This window comes from Rana temporaria, chromosome 5 (assembly GCF_905171775.1).
Source record: "Rana temporaria chromosome 5, aRanTem1.1, whole genome shotgun sequence".
NCBI lineage: Eukaryota > Metazoa > Chordata > Amphibia > Anura > Ranidae > Rana > Rana temporaria.
This window is the reverse complement of record NC_053493.1, coordinates 72,654,870-72,672,804: the sequence shown is the minus strand read 5'-3', so window position 1 is coordinate 72,672,804 and position 17,935 is coordinate 72,654,870. Positions and strand designations below refer to the sequence as shown.

Below are 17,935 nucleotides of genomic sequence, written 5' to 3'. Positions count from 1 at the left end.
TTTGTGTCTTTGTCCCAAGCCTCATTCTTGGTGCACACATCGCCCGGACTACCTGGTTTTCCAGCTGACGAAGATCCCAGGAAATAGTTTAACATCACAGCCTACATCTGCAGCGGATGATCGCCACCTATGGGCCAGCAAGGACTCGTATGCCAAATTCTCTAATTTTAAATGTAAGTGGATAATGCACCTATTGTACAATTAAAATCACATTGTTCCTGACCTGGTGGCGCCTTCTTTCTTTTGTTTTGCATATTTGGAGCCTGCTCCCATCTTCCCCCTGGAGGCTTGCCCTGAAACATGAACTCTGTATTTTTTTAATCTATAGGACTTTCCCATTTTTTCCATTCCCCATTCCAATTTCTCCCATTGTGTGACACACGCTGTATAATACATAAAAGGTCCATCATTCAACGGACATATTTTCTTGCATACCTGATTACAGCGCCACTACCCCCATTGTTTTAGCATGAGGAAAATGGACTGGCTACTTGTTAAATAATCTAATATTCTTGATGGTGTGTACATGGGAGAAATCAAGGGTTATTAAAGAAAGCATGGCTGTGCTCATAGCTCATCAGATAACTGATATGTAATAAAGATTACAGGTAATTTAGGAGGAAAAATTAGCCCCCTACACCGGTAGTAGGAGAGGAGAGATTTCCCGCGAAGGGGACAAGAATTTTAAAATTGGAGATCTTGCAAGCTACATGAGAAATAAGAAACCAGCAGGTGAAATGTGTCTGAAACCGGACAATAAGGAAAACAGAACAGGAATATAAGAGCTCACTGGATTTATAGCTGGAATTATGGAAATATTTCAATATTTGCAGCATTTTTAATGACAAAGCACTGGGAAATTTACATGTAATGCAAAGATATACTGATTTTTTTTTTTGCCCAGACAAACTTTTAATAAATCATACACTAAAGGTGACTTCAGGGTTGGGCTGGCTTGTCTGGGACAGAGGAGTTCAAGCACCAAAACATTAACTTGCAATCCTATGTAAAATGTAAAACTGTTTGTGAGGCTCAGGTTCTTTGTTGGTGTACGACTCTACATGGTGTACATGTTGAAACAAAATGTCACATTTAAGTTTTCCCCTGTAACATAACAAGAGAAAAAAAAAAGTAAGAAAGTCTAGTTCACAAAAATGTGGCTACATGGTCAAACTGACCTACAAGTCTCTGCTGCGTAGATAAGACTAGAGCTATGTGGACATTACAAGTGATGGTTCAACCAATGGGCCCACATCCTAAGAGGACTGTTGATTGCAGCCATGCTAAATGATATTTCACAGTGTTTTCTGATGCCCATTGGTGGATGCTGAATCGCTGGGCTCATTAGACAGCTGAAGTTTATTCAAACCTGGAAATACAGTACATGCAAATTAACAAGGACAATGTTTCCAATGTTTATTGGTGTGATGGGTTATCCCCCGGTTACTAAAACCTATTTAAACGGAATACAAGAAAAACAACATCATTGCTTTTGTATACTTATCACTATGTGTTAGATACCAACTACTTTTGGATCATATGGCACAAAAACATACCTAACTAATTGTATTGAAGAACAATCTTCATATAACCAAATAGAGTAATTTCACTGCTAATAAACAAATCAGAGAAAACCGCAATTTAATTTTAAAGTACAATTTCTGCTTAACAGCAGGCACGTTATTACCAAAAAAAAACTAAAAAACTCTTCTGTGCCATTATACTATCTAACCTCACTTTGTTACTGGGACCTGATCTTCCTGGCCCAGGCAACTGCCATTCCAATAAAACTAAGGCCACTTCAGTTGGAGGTGGGGTAACAGTGGTATTACTTAATCATAAAGTTACACCAAAACAAGATTTGTGTGTTCACTGTAAATCCTGCACTTGGATTACCTTGAGAGGAGTTGGTTATTTGGGACATACTGCCACCTAAGGGAGGATTTGGACACTGGCAGAAAAACTGTAAACAAAGAGGGGTGGTACATTTGTCCATGAATGAACTTCAGGAAAATGTTTTTATATTAATGCCATTTTTACTCTTTTTTTTTTTGGAGGGACACAGGATTCAAGATATTTGGGATGTTTAATTGCAGTGTTAGTAACACTTTAAAGTGGATGTAAACCCTCACATATAGCTTTCTAAATTGTTTAGAAAGTGCACATCGTGTTAAGAGATTTTTCTCTTCCTGTTCAGCACTGGGAGTGGATTCTTGGCATACAGCCAAAACAGCTGATTGGAGAAAAGGCACACACCCCCACTCCACATAGAGGAAAAAAGGAATGTGCAGTGCTGTGCTTTGAAAAGACAAGCTCTCTGCTAATCTATAGCAACCTCGTACGACACAAATTTCAGACCGGTTTTATCTCGGTTGTCTGAGAACTTGTCAACTTGAGAACTGAGAACAATGAGAACAATGGGCCATAATTCCTTCCACTGACAACAAGAATGGGCACCACTGACACCAACTATTTCTCCTGCTAATATCAAAGATTGGGCATGGTTTACTTTTACAGGGCACAGTCCGTCCCCCCAAAGTCTGAAGGACAGCTATTAAAAGAAAAAAGACTGAAAGTTCTGTAAAATTAAATATATTTTTTTGGTTTCTGTCATATTTCTCACACACAGCATATGCATACCACAAATTACACCCCAAAACACATTCTGCTATTCCTCCCGAGTATGGCGATACCACATGTGTGAGACTTTTACACAGCGTGGCCACATACAGAGGCCCAACATGCAGGGAGCACCATCAGGCGTTCTGGAGCACCCAGGCCAATTCTGACATTTCTCTCCTAGAAAATTACATAGAACCCCCAAACATTATATAGTTTGTTTTAGCAAAGACCCTAGAGAATACAATGGCGGTCCATACAACTTTTTATCACGCACGGTATTTGCGCAGCAATTTTTTGAGCGCATTTAAAAAAAAAATGTTGTGCTTAAAACACAAAACAGTAAAGTTAGCCCAATGTTTTTTCATAATATGAAAGATGAAGTTACGCCGAGTAAATAGATACCTAACATGTCACCCTTCAAAACTGCACACGCTCGTGGAATGGTGCCAAACTTCGCTACTTAAAAGTCCCCAAAAGGCGACGCTTTAAATATTTGTACTGGTTACATGTTTTTAGTTATAGAGGATGTCTATGGCCAAAATTATTGCTCTCGCTCTAACGTTCGCAGTGATACCTCACAAGTGTATATTGAACACCGTTTTCATATGTGGGCGGGACTTAAGTGTGCGTTCGCTTTTGCATGCGAGCACACGGGGACAGGGGCGCTTTAAAAGAAAAAAAAACAAAAAACTTTTTATTGTTCATTTTACTTTATTTATTTTAGTTTGACACAATACATTTTTGATCACTTTTATTCCAATTATAAGGAATGTAAACATCCCTTGTAATAGGAATATAGCATGAAAGGTCCTCTTTACAGTGAGGTGTGAGGTCAATAAGACCCCACAGCTCACTCCTATGCTGGGAAGCCTGAAATAAAAAAAAATGATCCTGGCTTCGATCGTAGCGGTATTGCGGGGTATTGCCAGAGCATTGCGGGGTATTGCCAGAGCATTGCGGGGTATTGCCAGAGCATTGCGGGGTATTGCCAGAGCATTGCGGGGTATTGCCAGAGCATTGCGGGGTATTGCCAGAGCATTGCGGGGTATTGCCAGAGCATTGCGGGGTATTGCCAGAGCATTGCGGGGTATTGCCAGAGCATTGCGGGGTATTGCCAGAGCATTGCGGGGTATTGCCAGAGCATTGCGGGGTATTGCCAGAGCAGTGCGGGGTATTGCCAGAGCAGTGCGGGGTATTGCCAGAGCAGTGCAGGGTATTGCCAGAGTAGTGCGGGGTATTGCCAGAGTATTGCGGGGTATTGACAGAGTATTGCCAGAGTATTGCGGGGTATTGCCAGAGCATTGCGGGGTATTGCCAGAGTATTGCCAGAGTATTGCGGGGTATTGCCAGAGTACTGCGGGGTAAATACCCCGAGCATTGCAGGGTATTGCCAGAGTATTGCACAGGGGTATTGCCAGAGTATTGCACAGGGGTATTTCAGAGTATTGCACAAGGGTATTGCAGAGTATTGCAGAGTATTGCGCAGGGATGGATGGCTGGATCTGTGACTGCAGTTGTCACAGATCCAGCCCACACTGCTGCTGCCTCCGCTCTCCCCCCACACTATACCGATCGGTACAGAGAGGGGAGGGAGGAACCGGCGTCATCACATGACGCCGGTTTGTTTACAAGTGATTGCTCCGTAAATTGCCGCTATCAGCGGCAATTTACCGCGATCCGTGATGTGCCGGGTCTTCTAGAGCCGGCGGTCATGGATGATTTCGGGAGATTCTGGGAGGACGTCCTCCCAGAACAACTCGACTGCGCTGTAGCCGTCTTTCGGCTATGGCGCGGTCGTCAAGAGGTTAAATGAGTTTAAAAATTAAATAAAAAATTTAATGTTTTATAGCAATTTTTCTAAATTATCGCTCTTTTTTTGTTTATAGTGCACAAAAAAATACCACCAAAAGAAAGTCCTATTTGTGGGAGGGAAGGACATTAATTTTGTTTGGGTAAAGCGTTGCACATCAGTTGTCAGTTAAAGTGACGCTGTGCCTTATCGCAAAAAAATGGCCTGGTATTTAAGGGGGTAAATCCTTCTGGACCTGAAGTGGTTAAAGGACTGTTATTACTACTATATTGCACATATGGACTATTGATTTGGAACCATTTTTATTTTATGCATATACTTTTTAGTTCATATTTATTTCATATATTGTTTTGTGGAAGAATGTGTCCATGAAAGCACCATTAAATGCTCGGATAAACAATTGTGATCCTTTCTCGCTAGAATGAAATTCTACAGGTGTAAGGGCACCTTAAAGCGGTAGTAAACTCCTCTTTTGTACTTGTACTACAGGTAAGCCTTTAATAAGCCTTACATGTAGTTACAGTAAATATCTCCTAAACTTGTGGTGTTTAGGAGATGTTACCGATGCTCCGAAAGGAAGGCATACTTATGCTGTCCTTTCAGAGCTCTGTGCAAAATAGTTTTTTTATTTGAATGATGTTCTGCTTTAACCACTTAAGGACCGGACCAATATGCTGCTACATGACCCAAGGGGTTTTTACAATTCGGCACTGCGTCGCTTTAACAGACAATTGCGCGGTCGTGCGACGTGGCTCCCAAACAAAATTGGCGTCCTTTTTTCCCCACAAATAGAGCTTTCTTTTGGTGGTATTTGATCACCTCTGCGGTTTTTATTTTTTGCGCTATAAACAAAAATAGAGCGACAATTTTGAAAAAAATGCAATATTTTTTACTTTTTGCTATAATAAATATCCCCCAAAAACATATATAACATTTTTTTTTTCCTCAGTTTAGGGCGATACGTATTCTTCTACCTATTTTTGGTAAAAAAAAAAATCGCAATAAGCGTTTATCGGTTGGTTTGCGCAAAATTTATAGCGTTTACAAAATAGGGGATAGTTTTATTGCATTTTTATTAATTTTTTTTTTTTTACTACTAATGGCGGCGATCAGCGATTTTTTCCGTGACTGCGACATTATGGCGGACACTTCGGACAATTTTGACACATTTTTGGGACCAATGTCATTTTCACAGCAAAAAATGCATTTAAATTGCATTTTTTATTGTGAAAATGACAGTTGCAGTTTGGGAGTTAACCACAGGGGGCACTGTAGGATTTAGTGTTCACCTAGTGTGTGTTTACTACTGTAGGGGGGGTGTGGCTGTAGGAATGACGTCATCGATCGAGTCTCCCTATATAAGGGATCACTCGATCGATGCAGCGCCATAGTGAAGCACGGGGAAGCCGTGTTTACATACGGCTCTCCCCGTTCTTCAGCTCCGGGGAGCGATCACGACGGAGCGGCTATCGTCCCGGATCGCTCCCCGAGGGGATCCGACCGCCGTATGTAGCGGGAGGGGTCCCGATCGGACCCCCGACCCACGTCTAGGCAGGCACGTACAGGTACGTTGATGTGCCTGTCCGTGCCATTCTGCCGACGTATATCTACATGAGGCGGTCGGGAAGTGGTTAAAGTATAGTACCGTCCACATTTATATATTTAATATGAACTAGCTAGTGTATGGCTGGTCAGACTTAGAATCAATAAGAATTCGCCAGCTACAGATGAATAATATTGTAATATTTGGGGAAAAAATCAGCAAAACAAATAAATATGCAGCAAATAGTCATGGCTTATAGATACCTATTGCTTTTAACAGCTCCTCCCGAACAGCTGAGGTGAACTTTCTTACTAAACATAGAGTTGTCACAACTGCAAATATCAGATTATATGTAACAACAATATAGAAGTTTCCCAGCCAGTTAAATCGTCCAAAATCACCCAAGAGATCAAATCTTGTGATTCCTGAAAGAGAAAATTAAGTAAAATGCAAAATGCAATGTAAAATAAATCTTAAAACATAAAAACACAAAAAACAGAACACATCATTTGAGAATTGAAACATTTAAATATACTTCAGGCGTAACTTCAAGCAATCCTTTTTTTTTTTCAAAGAATGGCAAAGGATAGATCCCCTGGCTGGGAAGATTTGTCTTTGGCTCCTGTGCTGGACACAAGAAAGTAAGGAGAAATCTACAATGGGGTTACAGACAAAAATACAAAGCTGTCAGAGATTCTAAAGCTGGCCATATAAAGTTAGAATCCCAGCCCGGGCTTTTTATTCCAACAGCGAGACCTGAAGCCACTGATCAGGAAAGATTTTCCAACATGTCCATTCAACAGAAATTGATCAAATGACTGACTTCTGTTGAGCGGGAATAGCCACACACTGTTCGAAAATTCATCTGGTCTAGCCGGGAATGGGCAAATTTCCATCACTGTATGGCCAAGCTTTATCCCTCCCTTGTCTGATCAGAAGCAAAAACGCTTTAACGAGAGCTCTACGTTAAACACAATTGCTCTGCATGAAGATTTCTTACATTTGGAAGTACTTAATGACAATATGGATAATGATGTCCACATGGATTTTAAATTGACAAAGCCTTCTTATGGGACTTTATAGGGCATAAACTCCAAGGAAGTAGGATTGATAGTATAAAAAGTTCAACATTTATTAGTTGGAAATAATAAAAAGTGTTGGTGCAGAATAAAAACATGCAAATTGATGCGGTTACAGTAAATACATAATAATAGAAAAGATGAATAACCACAATTCTCTGTCAATGGTGCAACGAAGCGCAGAGTAATTCCCAACGTGTTTTGAGATATTGCTTAATTCCTCTTCTTCAGGGGTAAGTGATTAAAGTTAGACAATAATCTCATATGGATATACATTCATATCCTACATAGCCACATCATTTAAAAACAAGAAAAATTGCTGCCAGAAGTCCAAGAAAAAGGGGAGCACTAGGCCCCAATTCAGGCTTCCCACAGAGGGCACAGGAAGACATCCAATCATAGGAGAGGACCAGAGGAACAGACGGGAGAAGACATCGAGAAGCATGGAGGACATGGGCGGGGGCACGGTGGCAGCGTTTGACGGGGCACAGGGAGGCTGCAATTGATGTTTTTTTTTCAGAATTTGTTTGCGTCACCCTAAAAATTTAGAGCACCAGCTGCTAGTGAATGAACACAGCTTTGTCTGCAATGGGGTCTGAATGCTCTGAAGGGCAGCTATAGCTCAATACAAAAACTACTGTATATATAATTTGCAGAGTAAGATCAGTGGAGTGGAGTTCCTCCAGTTGCATCTGCTATTGGAAATTGCTGGCCAGGTCCAATAACTTCAGTTGGGTATGCTCTCACTACAAGTCAGGCTTCAGCAGTGTGTAAAGCTAGAAAAGGAGACCCAATTTTTTTTTTTACATCTATGCACCTGTTAACAATGTGCATAAATAAAGTCTAGCACGATCTTTGATGTTAGTGTTTATGCTTGGCACCACTGCACTAACCAAGATTCATTAGTAAAGCTAGTTCTATCAAAACATGAAATGCTGAGTAGCACTGCATACACATTCCAATGTTCAGACAAGTCCTCCTCCCCCTGTAGAAGAAAACACTAATAACCTTCTACCTCAGTGTTCCTCAGTATGAAACTGTAGAGGGTGACACCAGTGCAGCGAGTTCAGATTAAATAATGTAAACTGGCATATTCACCAGATATTTTTTTTTTAAAGTGTATCTAAACCCAAAAGCAAAAAGTTAGTATATTGCAGCTTACTAGTCCTGAGACATGGCGGTTGCATTTGTTTTCTTTTTTTTAGGCTTTTGTATTTATTTTCATCTGGTAATCCTGCCAGCAAGCGTATTTTTTTCAAATTTCCTTTAAGAGACCAAGCTGTCCAGCAAAGTGGCAGTCAGGAGGGTTGAGACAAAACATTTAACACTGAGGCCGGGTACTCACGACCAAACATGTATGGTGAAAGCGGTCCGTCGGACCGTTTTCACCATACATGTCTGCCAGAGGGCTTCTGTACGATGGTTGTACACACCATCGTACAGAAGTCCGCGCGTAAACAATACGCGGGGCGTGTCCGCGGTGTCGCCGCGTCGATGACGCGGTGTCGCCGCGACAATGACGCGGCGACGTGGGCGGCCCGCCTTTAAAATGCTTCCACGCATGCGTCGAAGTCATTCGACGCATGCGAGGGACGGCGGGCGCCTGGACATGTACGGTAGGTCTGTACTGACGACCGTACATGTCCGAGCGGGCAGAATTCCAGCGGACTGTTTTAAAACAAGTCCAGGAATATTTGTCTGCTGGGAAAAGGCCCGGCGGGCAAATGTTTGCTGGAATTCGGCCCGCTCGCGCCCACACACGACCAAACATGTCTGCTGAAACTGGCCTGCGGGCCAGTTTCAGCAGACATGTTTGCTCGTGAGTATGGGGCCTGACAGGGGCACTTACAAGTCCATCTAAATCTGCTAGTACATCTTACACTACTCTCTCCCCAGGAAATTACAATACTGCTGCCCAAAGGGGTCTCCGTTTCGCCTAGAGTGCTGCTACACTAAGACAGAAAGGAGTTAATTACTAAAACTGGAAAGTGCAAAATCTGTTGTAACTATGTATGGTAGCCAATCAACTTCTAACTTCAGCTTGTTCAATTAAGCTTTGACAAAAAAATAATTAAAAAGCGGATTGATTTTTATGCAAATCTGCACCAGATGTTGCACTCTCCAGCTTTAGGCCAGTCATACATGAAGCAAATTTATTTCTTGCAACCACGGGAGAGAATTTTGCTCAATTCCACCATCAGCACAGTGCTGATGGGGGAATCCCTCCTGCTGGGCCATTGCCTTCTCCTGGTAGGGCAGGCGGGGGAAACTGTCCCGGCCAGGAGAAGACAGCGATTATCATAAGAGAATTCGGCAGGCTGGTTGTTCCCAAGTTGATTGATCATTCAACTTGGTACATTCAGCCTGCCCACTAATGTTTGGAATCTCGAACCGTGTCTGGCTGGGCCTTAGTAAATCAACCCCTGTGTGTTACTGGTCGGATAATCAGGTGAAAATAAAGAAAAGAAATGCCTAGAAAGGGAAACTAATGCAGTCACCACATTTAAGGACTGGCAAGCTGAATGTTATATTTTTTGTTTTTGGGTTTACATATGCCTTAATGAATAAGCATTAGGAAAATGAAAGGTGACTGTTTACATTTTTATGTATGCAACTTTTACATACAAAATTTTTAATCTTTACCTATAGCTATACTTTAAAATGTATGTAATCCTGGGTCTCATTTTGAAGTGAACTATGAAACACAGACATTCATGCAAAAAAAAAGTCCTTATCTGCATGAAGTGACCAAAACATTGGAGACAGGAGTTCATTTTGGCATCAAGGGAACTACCACATTCAGCAAAAGGGGTCAGCCTAAATGTGCCAGTCCTGAGCAGTTTACTCCTTCACAGAAAACATTATCGACAGTTTAAAGTGGGGAGGGGGGTCTCCCAATAATATTATAAAATATAGCCCAGCTCTAGGAAAAGCGAAATCTACACACAGCTTTTTGAACAGCATAAACGTCAAGTACTCCAGAAGCTGAAGTGTCATCATTACTGCCATCCTGAATAGGTAAAAAAAAAAAAAAAAAAGGATGTGAATTACTAGATTGCTTGTTTTATTCTTCCAGTTTGTCTTTCCCATCATGGTCTGTCCAGTTATCCCTTTTGATTTGGGGGAGGGAGAAAAAGAAAAGAAAATGTTTCTTTTTTTAATACTGTGAGAAGACCATGAATCTGTTTAACGTATTTATTCCCTTTCATCTATTGAAAAGCACTAGGCATAACATGTAATGCAATGCATGTTGATATTTTGCAAAGCACCACATGACTCACTGTACCCTAATGCAGTCTATTAATCCTGTTTGGACAGCTGTGTCTGTGCATTTGTTAGTGCTGCTCTAATTGTACCATCCTTCTTTTACCTTCTATCTTATTCTTTTATTTATCCCTATGGCAAACTATTCAGGAATGTCATTTGTAAGATTTGGGGCGGGGGAGGTGGGCTTCGCCATTAATTTGTTTTCTTTGTAACAACAATTGTACCCAGCAAGCGCCCTTCCTCTCAATAACCAGTGTACATTACTACCAACTGTTACCAACAATCTCTTATTATAGAGAACACAAAATCAGCTTTGGAAACATGGAAACGGCGAACGGGGCTTAAGTGACACAAAAGCTATTTGTTAGTTCCCACAGTATTTTTTTAATAACTGTTTACATATACGTTTATACTTTTTTTTTCCTGGGTAGAAACAGTCAAGTTAATCCAATATGTTAAGGAGACTATAGTGAGAGAGAAAATGGAACCTGAATATACAAAAAGTAACCTGGACCCTGTGGAACAATCCCTCTAGAGCAGTGCTTCTCAACCTTGCTAGTGCCGTGACCCTTTTCCCAAGTTGTGGGACCCCTAACAGTAAATTTATTTTCGTAGCGTGGGTTGTCAGCACCCAAGGCAAGACAAGTAATTTGCGCCCCTAACCCACGGACATTTAGCACTCCCTGCTTCCCTTCCACTCGTACATTATTAAAACCCCTTATAGTACATCTTAGGATGTACCACTCTCCTTGTTCTCTTTTCTTTCACTTTTATCTCTCTCTATCCTAATTTCGTGTTTTTTTCCCCCATCCCTCTCTCTAGCCATCTTTCTTGTTCTCTCTCTCTTATTTTTCCTCTCCCTTCCATGTATTCTCTATTTGTATTCCTTCTCTTACTCCTTGGTGGGGGGGGGGGGATAAGTGGCAATGTTGGGGGGAGTTCTGATCAGCCAACTTAGATGCTCTTGATCAAGGTCATCTGCTGATCTGAGAACTGTAGTGGGGATATTTAATGGCAACTATAATCACAGGTAGTGTTACTCACTGTGTCTCCAGCCTCACTGTCTCTGACTTTGTGGTGTCTCGCAGCAGTAACACCTATGCTGAAATCAGGAGCCCCTCCCATTTCACATTCCTCACCAGTCAGCTGACCTCTAGTCTCTGCCCCCCAGCCATGCCGTGAACTGAATGGGCAGCTGCGGGCTCCAGGCACAAAAAGGATGGGAGAGCGGTGCGGGCTTCAGGAACAGCCCAGGATTTGGTGACCCCTGGCAAATCATAATCTAAACATACCATAAATCATTGGAAAATGTTACCAGAAAATTGTAGATATAAATACTTGTCCCAATAACTCCTATGAATGAAAGTGTATCTAAACCCCAAAACAGAAATGTAATATATTGCAGCTTACCAGTCTTTAAATGTAGTGGCTGCATTTGCTATGTGTTACTCTCACGCTACCACTCGGTGTGCGGGGTAAAAAAAAATGTATAGCAAGCCTGCCACCTTCACTTAAATAGCTTATCCTCGACTATTCAGAAATAAATTGTTAGAGAGTAGTGAGGCGCTGACAGTTAAAGGGGTTGTAAAGGTAAACGATTTTTCACCTTAATGCATTCTATGCATAAAGGTGAAAAAACGTACAACTATACCGGCCCCCCAGCCCCCCGTTATACTTACCTGACCCCTTGAAAGTCCCGCGCCCGGCCTGATCGTTGATTAGCCAAAGCAGATGGATTGAAAGCAGCGCAGCACCAGGGTCATTTTTTTTACATGTTTTGGATCATTATTTATATTGCATGTTTATACACATATTTTCTATTGCTGTGGATTTAACAGTGTGAAGAGTGTGGCGATCACTGGATGATTAGGGGCATGACAGGGTGATCGCTTTTAGCCTTGAGGTCACACCCATTAATGTTCAATTGGTTGATGCACTGAAGTTACTTTAAATTTATATTTATTTTGATGGTGATCTATTAGGAGTGATTAACTAGGTTTTACCTTCCACAAGAGTTCATGTCACATATTAGTAAAATTAAGTTAAATGTCAGCGCCTCACTACTCTCCAACAATAGTGACTGCATTATAATTTTTTTCTATATACACAGGTGTAAGGGGGGACTGACACATTAATTATATACGTATACACGGGTGTGAGGGGGGGGGGGGGGGGGCTGACGTATATACGGGTGCAAGGGGGACTGACGTACGTACAGGTGTGAGGGGGCGCTGATGTATATACGGGTGTGAGGGGGGCTGACAAATACAAAGGCGTGGGGGGAGGGGAAATGACACACATTTTTTATTATACACACGCACACATATACGAGTGTGAGGGGGGGGGGGAATGACGTATACACGGGTGTGAGGGGGGAATGACATATATACAGGTGTGTGTATACAGGGGCTGACGTATATGAGGGTGTTTTACATGCTGCAGGTCTTTAGTGTCAGGCTGGGTTCACACTATTTTGAATTGGATGTGGGTTCTGTGCATCTTCTGGTCTGATCCTGGTCCGAATTCAGCAGAAAATTCAGACTGAAAACAGACATGAAACGATAAATGGGCCTTGCTGTGAGTGGCTCTGTGCTGCAGTGTGAACCCAGCCTTAATCTTTCTGGCCAGCGTTGCATTGTTTATTTTGACTGGGTACTCCGCTGTGAGTTAGGGTTAAGGTGCGCAAATTACTGGCCTTACCCCGGGCGTCGAAAAACCATACCAAGTTAAAAATAAAAATAAATAACTCCTAACTTTTTTTTAGCTGGCTTCTAGATTCAAAGCCAATTTGTCAAGCCCTGGTCCTAGATATCAAAATGAGGTAGTAGAGAGTGTTGGGACAGGCTCTATTTTCCTGGGGATCAGTTACAGTTTTGCAAAACAGCTACACTGTCATCGCAAGGAAAAGGAGATAAAAGTTTACTTGGCTGTAATGTGTGATTACCACACTTCCTGATTTTAAAACAATATGTTTTATAATTAGACCCACAGTCCTGCTAAACCCTTTGCCCAGGCACCGTTAAAAATATGTTTGTTCACAGGGAGCAATTTATAAAAAATGTAAAAGCCATACCTAATGTTCTGGACATAACTGGTAAGGCCGAGCTGAGCACCAGAATAGAGACACAGTTCCCAATGATCTGTGAAAAGAAGCAGATGAATTTTAAATATTGTCATAAAAGTATTCCAATTGCCTTGTTGGTTAACACACATATCTATAGACTCAAAGTAACACGTATACTTGCCTGTTAAAAGGAATGTGCAACAAACCACACCACACAAATACCTCTGTATAGGGTGGCACCATACAGGAAAAAATAATTTAGATCACTTTGACATAGGGGTCCTTTATGTCCCCAAACATTGGCCATTGGCTTTCATCCTGTTTTAAAGTGACACTAAACGTCCTTTTTCTACAAAAATAATCTATACACATCCACTATTTAATGCCCTGTGATCTATTTTTCATGCAATCATTTCTTGCTGGGTTTTCTGCCTTGTTATGTCCTCAATGTCCTCCTGAATCTCCATTTTTCCCCTCACTTCTGTTTGTGTGAAATCAGCATATTAGTTGTAGACATGTGCACTGCTCTATGTATACTACACATCCCATAGTCCACGGGTCCCTAATCCATCTCAGAAGAAAGAGAGAGTGACTACATTTTTACATACAGTGGGGCCAAGGAGATTGAACTGAGCCTTTTAACAAGAAATCCAATTACAGCAGCAAAAAAAAAAAAAAGAATTTGGATGTTTGGAGGAGGCTGAGAGCAACAGAAGGTACAATTTGAAGTTAATCTATTTTTTGATATATTATTTTAAACCAGAGTTTAGTGTCACTTTAATTTTGTGAAATTGTCTGCTGTTAATGGTGAACTAGCAAAAAATAATAATATTATTATTATTATTAATATATATATATATATATATATATATATATATATATATATATATATATATATATATATACAGGGTGAATTGGTGGTTTGGATGGAAATCTCTGTCCACCAAAATATCCCGTGCATTACTTCTTCCTCCAGCTCTTCTGAAGTCTGAATATGTTGAGAATAAATTCTACAAGGCAATCTGATGAATGGACCGCATAGATATGGAAACATATTTACATTCTGGATTAGTTGACTTGCTTGTTGTATGTTCCACATTTATTAAAGATGCACTGTGATATTAGAGAACTGAGAGGTATTTAAATTAGAAGATCAGTCAAATTTCCTATCTAAACCTAAGGGTTAACTTAACTTTTGTAGGAAAAAAAAAAGTAAATAATAACGAAAAAAATAATAATATAGCATATACAATTGTTACCATTCCAAGTCATTTTGTAATTGAACGTTATTAAAAAAACACTTTTCCTTTTCAGTCTACAGCTCTGTAATTTTCTGTAAAATGCAATACAAAATGGCTACATGGAGGTGTTCTGTACACAGAATGAACAGGCAGCAGCAGGTAATATAATTCCAGAGGACCTTATGCCGCATACAGACGATCGTTTTTTGTGATGAAAAAAAAATAACGTTTGAAGTGATGAAAAAAAACGACATTTTTTAAACTTCATTTTCAAAAACGATGTAGCATACACACCATCATTTTGAAAAATGATGAACAAAGTGACGGCACTCTAAAGGGAAAGTTCTATTCGCCTTGAGGCTGCTTTTAGCTGGTTACTTGTTAGTAAAAGATGATTCGTGCTTTTTTGTCTGTTACAGCGTGATGAATGTGCTTACTCCATTATGAATGGTAGTTTTACCTCCCGTCTCAAAACTTGCTTCTGGGCATGTGCGGGTTTAAAAACGTCGTTTTGCCCACACACTATCATTTTCATTGACACAAAAAATGACATTTTGAAAAACGACACAAAAAATTCGAGCATGTTCGAATTTTTTTTTGGTCGTTTTTCTGAAGACATAAAACGACATTTTCCCCACACACTATCATTTTAAATGACGTTTTCAAAAACGTCATTTTTTTTCATCACAAAAAACGACCGTCTGTATGCGGCATTACTGTTGCTTCCTGACCTACCTCTCTCCATAGACTGCAATGTTATCTACAGCCCCACACTAGTTCACTGCCTATGGCAGGAATAGGTCTGGTAACTGATGGAATGCATCTATATTATTCTGTTTGCAAAGCATGCTTGTCTTTCTAGTAAGAACACTGCCTAAATGCTAAATAACAATCCCTGTGCCTGTCTGCCTTCATTCTTTTCTAGCAGTGAGATGGAGGGGTGTCCTCACTGTGCAGTATATGCAATCTGATCTCAGGATTAAGATATACATCCACAGTTGCTTTTTCTGAACTTCTAGAAAACTAGTCACAGCTGGCACATAGCTCACTTTTTAGCCAAGTTTTTAATACCGTTAAGCCAGGCATACATGAATCGAATTTTAGCCGGTTTCAGCAGGGACCAGCTGACCTTCGATCAATGTACAGTATGGGCCGGCAGATTGTACCAAAATCAATTCCTCATTCAACTTGAGTACAACCACTCTGTTTGATTTTTGGCATGCAACTACTGTGAGAAGCTATAGCTGCTAGCAATAATCATGTTCTGCAAGCCCAAAAAGCTCCCTGCACCTCCCCTACATTGCCCTGCCAAAGCATTTCTCCATCAAAAGTGAAAACGTTGACGCAGGAATCAAGCAAATTTCTTACAAAAGATAGAGATAGACCAACTATCTTATGTCCGTCATTATCTCTTTCCCTTCAACTATGGGATAGACTAGCATCAACTTATAAACTTAAATCTCCACATACACCTATGGCACCATTACTAAATAATCCATTATTCACCCCTGGTCTACGTCCACAGGAATTTACATGGTGGACTAATAAAGGATTACTAAGAATAGCAGACCTGTGCGATCATAGAGGTGCATTGATGAGATCTACCTTACAAAAACAATTTAATCTACCCGATTCAGAATGACATCGCTTTGCTCAAATAGAAAATCTATTAACGAAATTAAACCTGATCTAAAGAAGTCCACATCCATAGAAATTCTTTGTAGGTCCATCGACAAACACTCTAGCTATATATCTTTAACTGCTTGCCGACCAGCCGCAGTTATACGGCGGCAGGTCGGCTCTGCTGGGCGAGAGCACCTAATATAACATCACCTCGCCCAGCAGCCAATAGGCTCGCCCCCAACTCCCATGTGCGTGCCCGGCAGGCGCGATCGCCATCGGGCACCCGCGATCGCTCGTTACAGAGCGAGGACCGGGAGCTGTGTGTGTAAACACACAGCTCCCGGTCCTGTCAGGGGAGAAATGCCTGACCGTCTGTTCATACAATGTATGAACAGCGATCAGTCATTTCCCCTAGTGAGTTCACCCCCTCCTACAGTTAGAACACACCCACGGAACATACTTAACCCCTCCCCCACCCCCTAGTGTTAACCCCTTTCCTGCCAGTGGCATTTTTATAGAAATCCAATGCATTTTTATAGCACTGATCGCTATAAAAATGCCAATGGTCCCAAAAATGTGTCAAAAGTGTCCGCCATAATGTCTCAGTAACGAAAAAAAATATTCTGATCACCGCCATTACTAGTAAAAAAAAATATTAATAAAAATGCCATAAAACTATCCCCTATTTTGTAAACGCTATAACTTTTGCGCAAACCAATCAATAAACGCTTATTGCGATTTTTTTTACGAAAAATATGTAGAAGAATACTTATCGGCCTAAACTGAGGAAAAAAATATATATTTTTTTATATATTTTTGGGGGATATTTATTATTTAGCAAAAAGTAAAAAATATTCATTTTTTTCAAAAGTGTCGCTCTATTTTTGTTTATAGCGCAAAAACTAAAAACCGCAAAGGTGATCAAATACCACCAAAAGAAAGTTCTATTTGTGGGAAAAAAAAGACACCAATTTTGTTTGGAAGCCACGTCGCACGACCGCGCAATTGTCAGTTAAAGAGACGCAGTGCCGAATCGCAAAAGTGCTCTGGTCTTTGACCAGCAATATGGTCCTGGGGTAAGTGGTTAATATACGGTATCCTATCCGGCAAATCTTGCAAATTGTTATACATGCATAAATGGGAACGAGATATAGGTATCTCAATGGACATTGATGAATGGAATAAATTAGCTAGAAATGCTTCACAATCAATTATAAACACATCATTGATAGAAGCAAATTATAAGGTTCTATTGAGGTGGTACTTGGTTCCGACACGTATAGCATCATTTATTTAAAATGCATCCCCTATTGTTTCAGGGGATGTAATACAGATGGGACAAATGTACCATATTTGGTGGACCTGCAAGAAAGTGAGGAAGTTCTGGATACGAACCTATAGTTTAATATATTCTCTAACAACAGTGAATCTCGCCAAATCGCCAATAGATGCACTCTTAGGTCGTCAAGTAAAAGACACACCTAAACCAGTGAAAAGATTTATTTCATTTATATTAATTGCTGCTAGAATCACCATAGCCACGTCCTGGAAATCACCTATTATTCCATTTTACCTATTGAAAACCAAACTGTCTTGGATAGTGATTAATGAACGTTTGACAGCTCTCAAAGAAGATACAATTGATTGGTTTAACACAGTCTGGGAACCTTGGATTAAATATCTGAC

The 17,935-nt window shown here is 40.7% G+C and overlaps 1 protein-coding gene across 1 annotated transcript in view; it reads right to left on the bottom strand.

The window, feature by feature from the left end:
* Positions 1 to 779: 779 nt before the first annotated feature.
* Positions 780 to 17,935, bottom strand: part of LMBR1 (limb development membrane protein 1) — a 180,233-nt gene continuing 163,077 nt past the window's right edge. The window contains exons 15-17 of the mRNA XM_040352705.1: positions 13,395 to 13,461; positions 6,239 to 6,400; positions 780 to 1,369 (exon numbers count right to left, since the gene is read on the bottom strand). Of these exons, the coding sequence (XP_040208639.1) occupies positions 1,296 to 1,369; positions 6,239 to 6,400; positions 13,395 to 13,461 (303 nt within the window). The 3' untranslated portion in view covers positions 780 to 1,295. The remainder of the gene's footprint in view (positions 1,370 to 6,238; positions 6,401 to 13,394; positions 13,462 to 17,935) is intronic.